The sequence below is a fragment of the Medicago sativa genome, chromosome 8 (genome assembly GCF_051527215.1).
Source record: "Medicago sativa cultivar Bolivia chromosome 8, Bolivia_mono, whole genome shotgun sequence".
In the NCBI taxonomy this organism is placed as follows: Eukaryota; Viridiplantae; Streptophyta; class Magnoliopsida; order Fabales; family Fabaceae; genus Medicago; species Medicago sativa.
In genome coordinates, this window is record NC_140756.1 from 53,079,738 (window position 1) to 53,092,310 (window position 12,573).

General features: G+C 33.0%; 2 protein-coding genes across 2 annotated transcripts; one reads left to right on the forward strand and one right to left on the reverse strand.

Annotated features, from left to right (window-relative positions):
- The first annotated feature begins 354 nt into the window (after positions 1 to 354).
- Positions 355 to 939, forward strand: LOC146899476 (uncharacterized). The gene has a single exon (XM_085736785.1). The coding sequence runs from the start codon at positions 355 to 357 to the stop codon at positions 937 to 939; it is 585 nt and encodes a 194-aa protein (XP_085592911.1).
- Positions 940 to 10,755: 9,816 nt separating this feature from the next.
- Positions 10,756 to 11,148, reverse strand: LOC146899477 (uncharacterized). Its single transcript, XM_085736786.1, has one exon. It carries the CDS (start codon positions 11,146 to 11,148, stop codon positions 10,756 to 10,758), a length of 393 nt encoding a protein of 130 aa, XP_085592912.1.
- Between the last annotated feature and the right edge of the window lie 1,425 nt (positions 11,149 to 12,573).

Genomic DNA, 12,573 nt, shown 5'->3' on the forward strand with positions numbered 1-12,573 from the left:
CTTCCTATTAGGTGTTAATTTTGTTTTGCATTGTTTTTGTTTGTTGTTGGAATTGGATTGAAGTGAAAAGTTTCCACTTGGGAGCTTTGATTGTCTTGTTTGTAAATTTGGATTATGATACTCATAGTTTGATTTAGTACGTAAAACCAGAAAACTTTGTGTAACCAATTGCCCATGCTCATTATCCCTTATTCTTTCTTGGAGTTAATGGTACAAAACAAAAAACAATGTATTACATGATAAAGAGAAAGAAGAACGTAACACTGCTAATCCATCTTTACTTGCAGCCTAAGCTACCTCACCCTTGTATACTTAGCTACCCTATAACATATGTTATAGGGTACCCGTGTGACTATGTTTACACATCTTCAACAAGATACTGATTCTGCATTCTATGTTCATCCCAGTGAAAGTCCTAATTCTCTAACCGTTTCCCCTAAGCTCAATGGTTCTAACTACCTTGCTTGGAATCGGTCTATGCAACGTGCCTTGGGAACGAAGAACAAATTAGAGTTCATCAATGGTACTACTCATGTTCCTGATCTTCAAGATCCGAATCGTAATGCTTGGGAGTGTTGTAATCATTTAGTTCAATCCTGGATTATCAATTCAGTCTCTGATTCTATAGCTCAAATTGTTGTCTTCTATGATTTGTCTTTTGAAGTTTGGCAAGATCTTCATGAACGTTTCTGCAATATTGATCGTATTCGCATTGCTACTTTACGTTTTTCTATCAACAACTTGAAACAAGGTACCAAATATGTACTTGATTACTTCACTGAATTGAAAGCACTTTGGGAAGAATTGTCATCTCATCGTCCCATTCCCAATTGCATTTGTGTTAATCCATGTCGTTGTGAAGCTAAATGTGTTGCTAAGACTCACAGAAATGAAGATCAAATCATGCAGTTTCTGACAGGATTTAATGATCAGTTTTGAGTGGTTAAGACTCAAATCCTACTTCTTGATCCTCTTCCTTCTCTGAACAAAGTTTATTCTCTTGTGATTCAAGAAGAAAGTAACACTTCTTCCCTCATTCCTATGAGTGTTTCTGATGATACTTCTATTCAGATGAATGCTTCAGATGCAAGGAAACCTCAGAGACTTGGTAAAGACTATTCTCAAAATGGTTCTTCCAAACCTACTAGATTTTGCACGTTTTGCGATCATACCAACCATTCAGTTGATTTTTGGGATCAAAAACATGGTTATCCTAACTTCGATAAACAGCAGCCACGTTCAAATGTTGTTTCTCAGGCTAATTCTGATGCAAGCCTCTTATCTACTCCAAGCTTGAATGCTTCTGCAAGTTTCAGCATTGGTTTATCTCAAAACTTGTATCCTTGTTGCAACAGGCAAACTTGGTTGCTCCAGCATCTTCCCCACCTGGCCCTACTTCCAATCATATCACTGCTACTCCTCTTGTATCCTCTAGCATATCTGCTACTGATACTACTTCTGCAAGTATACCTTCCCTTTCTCATAAGAATATTCATTTGGCTTATTGATTCAGGTGCCAATCAACATATCTGTTGCAACATTTCCTGTTTTAATTCCTTTTATAAGATCAAAGCTATTAGAGTTTCTTTACCTAATGACCATTCTATCACAGTTAAATATGATGGTACTGTTTCCTTTACATCCCAATTTTATCTCACTACTGTTCTATATTAGAATGGCCTTGTGTCTCAATAAATGGTTATGCCACTGTAAACATCGCATAGGCCTTGTGTCTCAATAAATGGTTATGCCACTGTAAACATCGCATAAAATCACAATCTGAATTAAAAAATTAACTGATTAAATGGTTATAGTAAGATTACATTTCCAAGTCAATAGTTACTTTCGGAAAATATCAATCTCCAAGTATTACACCTATTGATAAGATTCGTCATAGGACATAATATAGTGAATTTACATCCTGAAGGAGTGTGCTTAAACAAAAAATAACTAAATGTCAATGTTGCTAAATTTCATTATTGTAGTAGTGAGCTCCTTGTGCACCAACACTTGATGTAACTATTAAGAAAGTTCAAACTATATTGGAATGATTTAAAAAATAGCCATCAAGCTGAAATCTTACTCATGAAAAATGATATTCACTCTAGCCATTTTACTCTTCTACGTCAAGAAGTCATGCCATATCCAACTATTGCAATAAAAGATGAAAGAAATTTAACAACTATCCACATGATTATGCATCATCGAATAGAACTAACCCCCATCATCCGCTTTTATCGTAAAATGTAAAGATGACTCTTTTGGTTTCAACAATTAATCAACTTGGAGCAAAGCAGTTGGTTACTGGACTTCCATTGGTCAAAGTATCAACAAAGGTGTGTGAAGTTTGCTTGGCAGGAAAGCAACTAGAAACTCATTTCAATCTCAAATGTGTATGATATCAAAGGAGGTACTAGGAGTTGCACATCATGATGTGTGTGAAGATTTGAAGTTCTTTCACTTTGAGGTAATTGCTATATTTTTTTTCCATTTGTAGATGAATTCAGTAGAATGATGTGGGTCTATTTGATCAAAACAAAATGTGAAGCACTAAAAGTGTTTAGAAGATTCAACCTAGTGGTTGATAAACAAAGTGAGAAGCCCATTGATTAAAGTGTTGAGATTCAACACTTTAATGATTTTAAAGGGTTTTGTGTGAAAAATGGAGTCCAACACGAGGTTACAGTTATCACAATGACTTGGCTACGAGAAGAAATAAGACGATTTTGGATATGGCAAGAAGCGACTTGAGAGAAAAGTCTCTGCTACATTCATTCTGAACAATTGTCCTAGAAAAGGCGTGTACTGAAAATAATCCTAATGTGATTCATTTTAAGGTGTTTTGTTCATAATGCTATAATCATGCACCAAATCAAGTGAGTAAGAAGATACATGATAAGAGATAAGAAATGATATTGGTATTTGATGTCATGTGTATGCTAGACTATATGATCAGATGAAAAGAAGGTTTTGATCAGCAAAGATGTAATTGGGATGGAATTTGAATGCGTGATTGAAAACAAAAGTGGAACAGCTTGAAACAATTACATATTGAAATTATGGATGAAGATCATATTGTTAGTGAAGATCAGAATGTTTGTGATGGTTAGAATGTTGAGAAGATTTGTATGTCAAATACTGAAATTGGTAGTATTGAGAAAGAATCATTAAATTCAACAAGGAATAGGCAAGTATATAGTAGTTTGATGATAACCAGATAAAAATGATGGTGAATTAGTGAATTTTATAATGTTTGTCCATTCTAAACTAATAAGTATGGGAGAAGGCATAAGAAAGAAAGCTTGGGAGCATAACAAAGTTAGAAAAAGGCATAATAAGGTGATGTTTTGCATATCAGAGGAGTAACTAGGTGACATCATGACAAAACCATTGAACATAGAAATGTTTAAAGAGTTAAAGCACATTATGAAGTGTAGTTTCGTTAGTGGAGAAATTGAATTAAGGAGGTTTTTTTGATAAAGTAATTCAATTTAATGTTATGTTAGTTGTTTGTGATGGTTAGAGGTAGTTGTACATGTTAGTTAGTACGTATATAACTTGATGTTATCCAATATGAGGCTTAGAACTAGCATAAATGCATGTGTTTGATAATATATGTAGTAAGTCTTTTTTTGGCACAACCACAAATCAAATTAATTTAGACACACAAATTAAAAAAAATGAATTAAATAATTTATATTTTAGAAATAATTAATTGATACGTATTTTCATTAGTGTGTGTCTTAAATATTTATATTTGTGATTGTGACAAGTAAGTGTTGTTGGTTGATATGTTGTTTGTATCACCACAACTCAATTCAATAATACAAAGCTTATTCAATTTCCTTTCTCTCTTTCTTTGTGAGTCATTGTCTAGATGCGAGTAATACTTATTGTTATGGATCGGACCGAAATTTGGTCGCATAGAAAAACCACTTCAAAATGATCTTAGTCGTTCACTCAACATCCAACCGTCTTATGTAACTCACGCTGTCTTACACCGGAATGGTTAGAATCGGATCGTCTATATCAGCGTGGCATTTCTTCCACGCCCATGTACGATCTCATAATCACACCTTACACACATCTCTCTCTCTCTCTCTCTCTCTCTCTCTCTCTCTCTCTCTATATATATATATATATATATATATATATATATATATATATATATATATATATATATCTTGCCTATATTGACTTGAGCGTCGAGTGGATGTTTGTTTTGTAGGTCCCTTCGTCCTCTCGCCGTAAAGTAATCATTAAACGCGTCGAGTTCCTCCTTCACTACATCGGTTGACCGCAAAGACGAGCACCCGTTCACGATTCCTAACTAATTTTCTCAAGTCTAACATCGTTGTCGTTTTTCCTCCACTCGACATACCTAATATTGGTGCATATCTTCCGGAATCGGGAAGTAACTAGTTAATAATTAAGGAAACAAGTGACTTCACGACTTAAATCGCCAACTTCATTCCCCTCGCACCTTGGTAAGGTAGACGTATGGGGCTGTCCGTTTGTAGAACTACCGAGAGGGAGAATGTGTTATATACTTCTAAGATTCAATAGGCGAGAGAACCTTTATGATACTTTGAATTTAGAAATTCTATTATCTCGTCATTGTTTCAAATACCTGAGAAAGTAATAACCTACACGTAAATCTACGAGCGTAAGTGTACCTCTCTCTCTAAACACCGAAACTCGTAGTCACTCTGGTGTAATGGTTGCAACCGACCGCTAGAGGAAAATAATCCATATCTCCGAGAGAGTAAGACTCCACGCGTACCACTCTATGTGATCGGCGGGTGCATATTGACAGTTGATATGTAGTAAATCTCAATGAAATCATCATTTAAATACCGAAACGTACTTAGTTGTTATTTAATTCCAACAAATAAATAGAGAGGATTCGAATCCTAACCACCGTTAACATTCGCAATCAAAACGGGTAAACTTTGCTCTATTGCAAACATATTAAATTGCAAAACTCTAAACCTTTTATCTCTTTTATTTTATTATTCCCAAATAAGTAATGCAGATTGCTTGCTTAAAACGAAAATGTTTGTGGATACGTACGATACTCTACTTATCACTTTATTACTTGGTAAACGATTTGGTACATTTGTCCGGCTAAACATTTGAAAACTTTTGATGCTAACAAGTATGTGTAGGATCGACCTCTTTTATTATATGATGAAACTTTACATTTGCGGACTTATATCGTTCTTTATTTTTTATGGTCAAGTAGTCGTTGTTGGATCTCACATATTTTAAATGTGGAAAAGTGGAGTATCCCGGACTCGAATCTCAATTAGCATATATTATGCATTGTCCCTACTAAGTGAGTTAAGATAATCGGGACCGGACTTGTATCATTCTTTTTTTTTTTTTTTGGTCAAGTAATCTAGTATCTAATATTCACTTTTTTAAAGGTGAATAAGTAGGGTGTCCGAGGTTAGAACTTCGGCCCCCGCATAAAAACAATGCATGACCTTGTCAATCGAGCCTATGCTCATGGGGACGGACTTGTATCATTCTATTACAACATGCTTATGAATATGCGATTATATATATGATATGTGAAACAGATATGCACCTCCTCTCAAAAAATCGTCATAACTTGAGATGAGAAAAGCCGGCATCATACCAAAAATTGCCAAATGTGCCATATTCAAACAATTCATTCCTCATGGCTCCACATTTGTTTGAATTGAGTAAAAAAAAATTATTGAAAATTAAATTGTCTAAATTCAAGTAATCTTGTAATGTATATACTGTAAATGCTTATCACAAAGTTTTGGCTGGCAATATCTGACGCTAATACCGCAATTAGGAGCAATTTTTTAACCAAAGTGTCACATCATGCACTCAATTTTGATTTAAAAATTTATAACAACTGATACAAGCCATTAAAAAAAAATTAGATAATTTCCCTTTCATAGATAGGGAAAATATTGCTATTATATGCTCCAAGCTAGAAAGACCGATAACCATGTCTTGTTCTCTTCTTTGGAACCTTAAACATGTCCTATTCTTTGAAGTCTAGGTACTTGGATTACAAAATAAAACAAAATACCCCTATTTTATTAATGATATTTGAGGCTAAACTCTTCAACTTGCAGGAAGATCCAAAATCCCATTGCTCTCAAATTAACACGTTTACATAGATCTGGCATGAAATGTGCAACTCTTTTCATTCTGCAAGTATTATATATATAGAAGGGCTAGTTTGTTCTTTTGTTTTGTGCTGCTAAGATGATAACAACAATCTTAGCATGATATATTGAATATTGTGATTAAAAATAATAACGTGTGATCAATGGAGTGGATATTGCAGAAGAGAATATACTCTTACAACGTTGAACTAAAATTCAAACTTTGGCTGAGGAGGCGATCATATTTGAATAAGGTTATCTTCATCGGAGTGAACCTATAATTTTTTTTTGAGGGACCGATAAAAAAATTAAAAATAACAACTTGTGGGACTTGGATTTTTATCATTTTTTTTTCATACTTATTTTTATCATTTTTTTTTCAATTTTTATCACTCTTTTAACATTAAGCACACACCAGTAATAAAAAAATTATTTTCAAAAGAAAAGTTTATCTTACGTATATTATTATAGACTATTATTTTAGTTTTATAACCCAAAATATATTATAAATTACGGGATTTACGTTCATAAATTTGTATATTTTAAATATACAAGTTTTATTTTTGATGCAAAATATACAAGTTTTTTATTTTTTATTTTAGAAAAAGAAAATATAAAAGTGTTGTTTTTCATTTTTATCAACAAGGGTAAGCAAAAGTCATAAGTAGAAGTTTATTGAAAGAAAAAGTCATAGTAGAATATTGGCACCAAATTAAATGTCATTAAACGCTAGTTAATAATACATTTTTAGACCATTAGACCATCCACAACAGAACACCTTAAACCGGGTGTTTAAATTAATTTCATATGTCCACATCACTCATTTTACGGTAATATTTAATAAGCATCCATTTTCTCCAACCCAAAGACCTCAAAAGAAATTATTAAATAGGTCCTACAAATAATTTTATATCATTACAAACACGAAGGCGCGTAGATCCTTTCTTCAGCTTATTTGACTACTTTGTGTGTGGATAGTTTGGAATGAACGCCGTAACGCCCTATTTCTATTAAAGCGATAAAAGACGCGAATATAGCAAATATTCAAGAAATAGACGCTACGTCTCAACAAAATCCAAAACAAGCATGCATATATAAAAATATCTCAACGGTCGCAGCGGAATAAAAATCATACATCTCCAACATAAACATGTCATGGTCATCAATACATCATCATATAAAATCCTCTAAGTCCCGACAAGTGGGAAATGTCAACAACATAAAAACAGTAATCCAACAATAACATAAAGACACTACGGCCTAATCGAGCCTAAACATACGACTCCAACCGATAACGGAGAAAGCTCCCGCTATCCAGGCACTCACCAAAAGCAACTACTCCGCACAACGTCTACCCATCCATACGTACAGTAGGCGGTCAAAACCACCGGAGGTTAGCTTTACATCAATCATAATTAATAACAAACAACTTGGCATAAATACATCAAATCAATTCAGTTCAATTCCATTCTTCACCAATCATTATGAACAATTGACCTCTAACTACACATTCACACAACAATATCAATCATCACAAGTATGTATACATCAATCACACTTTCATCACATTCATCATCCAATACAACAATTACGACTCATGCTATAATGATATGCGCCTAGACTCGATACATATATGCATGTGGTACCAAATCTCCTTAAGGTCGTCACCCATGATGCAACAAAAACATCATTATCAACGGCTATAGTCAACGGCAATATAGATATAACATCGACACGACATATGATGCATGAACATATGACTCAATCCACTATGCATATGTTTATAACAATTCAACGGCTATATTCAACGGCTATAATCAACGGCTATCATCAACATATAACTTTATCATAAAGTTCAACAACTCCATTCAATACAACATATGATAACAAACATCATATTCATCACCTAACAATCATGCATACATCTTCTTACAATCATATCAAACTATCCATAGAGGATTTATAAAGCATTCGGCTCTTAAAACCATTTTCATCAAAATTCGTCTCTAACTTCACCATTTCAAAATAATTGAAGCAATTAAACCAAAACCAAGTAAACAAGATTCAATGCCTCAACTAAGTATACATCTAGGCCACATATAAGTGCAGTAGAGCATACGGTTACGTTTCACCGCGTGCTAAATACGACGAAATCATGAAAATCACGAAGTTCGTCTCTCTTTATCATTTTCCAAGAAATTCCCATTTTCAATTCAAAACAAGTTAGATCCATCACAGCATAGTTTAAATATCATTAAACACCTTAATTGAACTCATAGAACCTAAGTTTGAAGTTAAGAATCAATCCATGAGGTTTGGGTCGACATAGAAATAGTTATGCGGATTTTTCGTAAAATTTCACTAAGACCTCTTAGGAGTATTTTCCTCATAACTCAAAAACCAAAAATCATTTTCATGTCAAACCAACGGAATTATAAAGGTAACATCCTTACCTACAACTTTCGTGTTTACACCTAACGCCAATTCTGCACTAATCAACACCGGTTTTCATTTCAAATTCGGGGTTATGTTGAATATCATAAAGTTTTACTAAGACCCACTTGGAGTATTTTCATCATAACTCAAAATCTAAAAATCATTTTTGAGTCAAATCAAGACCATTGGAAATCTAAAACAACTATCTAAAACTTTCATGTTTACACCAAAAGCCAGTTCAAAACAGAAACGAGGGAAAAAGATACAAGAACGCGAAACGAGAGAATGTTGTCACCGGGCAATTTCGGCGATAGCGAAATTTTTCGCTATTAGCAAAAAAGTTCCGCATGCTTCGCTATTAGCAAGTTTCTTAGCGAATTTCCCCGTAGTTACGGGTTTGACACCATTTTTCATCCAAAAACCCAAATTTTGATCCCCTAACATCCCAGTTGTTCCCCAAAGGTTGTTTACAGGTATATGTACTCAAAAGGGCTTTCAAAAACACAACCAAACATGAAATCAAACACCATTCCAACACAATTTTGCAAATCAACCCATTTTTACAAAACCTTCAACAACCATTCAATTCTCATCATAATCCACCAATACATGATACCCAAAGCATCAATTCATCAACAAGACATCTAACAACAACAACAACAACATCTAATCATGATTTCATCGACAATATAATAACCACAACTTCATCCTTCATCATAATCATTCAAAAACATGGCATATACATATAAACTCATTTTGACATACAAATTCAACAACAACAACAACAACACAATTATCATTCAATTCATGTATATAATCATGTCACCAAAATTAAGCAAGAATTTCTACAACCAATTTCAAATTAACCACTTAAACAAAGAATTAGGGAAGAACAACAACTATTAATTATGCTTGAATTATAACCCCCTTACCTTAATTCTTCACAATCTCCAACTAAGACTTCACTTTAGCTCCCAAAGCTTGAATCTCTAGCTCCCTCTAGCTCTCTCTAGATCTTCTTCTTCAAACCCTTATCTTCTCTTGCCCTTTCTCTCTACCTCTTCTCTTAAAATGAAAAATGATGGTAAACCCTATTTCTCTCTAACACTAGAGTTTATATAGGCTCTACATAATTGGGCTCAACTAACAATGCCTTAATGGGCCTAACCCATTACTAATCTAATTCAAAATGTTACTACCCACTTAACGGTAAAACGAAATAATAACGGTCACTTACCGGTTATAAATAAATTACTACACTCTCTAGCAACTTAGTAAAATAATACTAGCTCTCACTAAGCACTAAAAATAATCTTCATCAAAATTACTAAACTACCCCTACTCACAAAATGACCAAAATACCCCCGAGTCCAAAATGACTAAAATACCCTTCTAACACCGAATTCTACGAATCCCAACCAAAATACACACAAAGGCAAATAATCGCATACGAGCACATACAAATGCACATAAAAGCAATTAAATAAATAATAAAATAAATCTAGCGAAAAATCGGGTTGTTACAAATGCAACAACAGACTTTTTAATAATATCCACACATCCATTGAAGGTTTATCGAAAAAGTAAAATTACATTCTTTATGGTGGCTAAAAGCTAGTAAAGCCACATTTGTGTACGGTTATCAAAAGTGGTGGTCGGCCCCTATGCTTTGTTTGGGTATCGACGCACCCGGTTTTTTATAATTACTACATTTGTTTGACTCTTTTAGGGGTGACTTCTTAGTACATCTTGTACTTAAGAGGCTTCACCACCTTTGTTAATATATACCATTTTTGTTTCTTCAAAAAAAAATTTATATCATTACATTTCAACAAAATTTATTTATTTTATTAAGATTTATTAAATGGAATCCATGAAAAATGAAGAGAGAGAGGGTGCTTCCATAGCCACCCTTCTCCATAGCCACCCATATATTATACTCCGCAACGGGGGTGCCTATTTAATATGGTGCTAAATAGATGAAGCACCCACCATTGTGGATGGTCTTAATTCCTTAAAATAGAATAATTCTATACTATTTTTTTGAAAGAATATACTACTACTTTTTTTTTTTTTAAGGCAAGAGTAGTGCAAAACACACTACCCAAATTCATTCATAAAAAAGAGAAGAATAAACAACAAAGAAAGACAGAAAAAGGAAACTAGGTCAGAAGCTAGTGAACCTAAAATTGGGCATTCCTAACATGTTCCTAATCACTTCACTACTAATAGCAGAAGGAGGATGGTTCCACCAAACAAAATCATTACAGTCTAAACCTAAGCCGGCTAAGCTATCGGCACGGGAGTTGCCTTCCCCGTAAATGTGAGAGGCCATGAGATTCATTCCTTTAGCAAGATCCATGCAACTTGCCCACCTGTTTCTTAGCTTGCAAGGGATCATCTGAGCAGCATTGAAGGCCATAACCAGAAGCATGGAATCTGTTTCGAGCCATAAGTTCAACCAATTGTTGTGACTGGCAATTTCAATGGCAAGAATTGCACCAAAAATTTCTGCAACAAAAGCTGAGTCCGTAAAGATTTTTTGTGCAAAACACCCCATAGTAAAGCCAAAAGAGTTTCTAAAAATGCCCCCACCAAAAATATACTACTACTTTTGTTTTGAATTTTTCAAAGAAAAATGGTCAAATTATACCTCTATTTTATGAAAATGATCACAATTACGTCTAATACTATTTTGATCCTTACGTCCTTACCTAGAAAAGAGGAATAAAAATATGACAAATTTTTAAGAAAATAAAAAGTATTTACGGTGGTGTTCGGGGTTCAAACCCCAACCTTACATATATTATACATAATTCTTATCAACAGAGCTAAGCTTACGAGGACATGAAAATAAAATTTATGATTAATCTATTTTAAGAACTAAATATATGTTTTCTTTTAAAAAAATAGCTAAACATATATTTTACTCGTTTTTACTACAAGTGAAAAATATAGAAGACTAAACAAATATGTGTCCCCTAAAAACAACTGCGTGAACTCCTTCCGATTTTAAATAGAGTAAATTATATTCCCCTTTCATAAGAGAAGCTTGAATTACATTTCTCTCCTTTTATGTTAAAATATACATTCCTCTCCCTTGAAAAATAAAATTCATACTCCCCCTTCCCTATAAGATGCTTGAATTACAATCATCTCCCTTAATAATTAAATATGCACTACACTTTAATTTATTTTAACATAAATAAATATTTTTATGATATATATACTAATTCTAAACCACTATTTAAGAAAAATAAATTCATTTCTTTATAATTTAAATGTCAATGACAATTAAATTTAAATATTTTGCTATTAATTTTATAATTTAGAATATATAATTAACTTTTAAATAACCATACTTTATTGTCTCAATTAATTTCTCACATATTTTAATTTTATTTTTGAGTTGTTTCATATTTTATAATAGGGTTCAAAACTATGTTAATGAAATTTTGAATAAAAATAGCAAAAAATATGTATTCAAATTTTGATTATATTAAAATAGACCCGCAATGCTATTTTTTTTAAAGTGTGTCGCATTATTAGAAATAAAATAAAAAATTATCGAGGGACTAAAGTATAGATTTTAACATAAGAGAAGAGGGGAATGCGATTCAAGTTTTTCTTAGGGGATGGGAGTAAAATGTTTTCTAATTGTTTTGAATAAGAGGGATGATAGTGTATATTTTAACATTAAAGGGGAGGGGAGTGTAATTCAAATATCTTTGAGGAAATAATAATGTCATTTACTCTTTTAAATATAAACAAAAAGTCAACATATATTTTCTTAAAAAAAAAAAAATCAACATATATTTAGTATCAATTTGAGCTGAATACGTTTTGATTTTTACTTATATTCAAAATAAAAGGGTGGCCTCTTAATAATCATTCATTAATTAATTTCCATGTAGTTACGGTTAGTTATTGACTATGAATCCATGTAAATTGGAGCTAATTTTGGACTTGGTCTCATGCTGTCTCC

Coding starts and splice junctions, on each gene's coding strand:
- LOC146899477 (XM_085736786.1), bottom strand. CDS start 11,148: ATGGGGTGTTTTGCACAAAAAATCTTTACGGACTCAGCTTTTGTTGCA.
- LOC146899476 (XM_085736785.1), top strand. CDS start 355: ATGTTTACACATCTTCAACAAGATACTGATTCTGCATTCTATGTTCAT.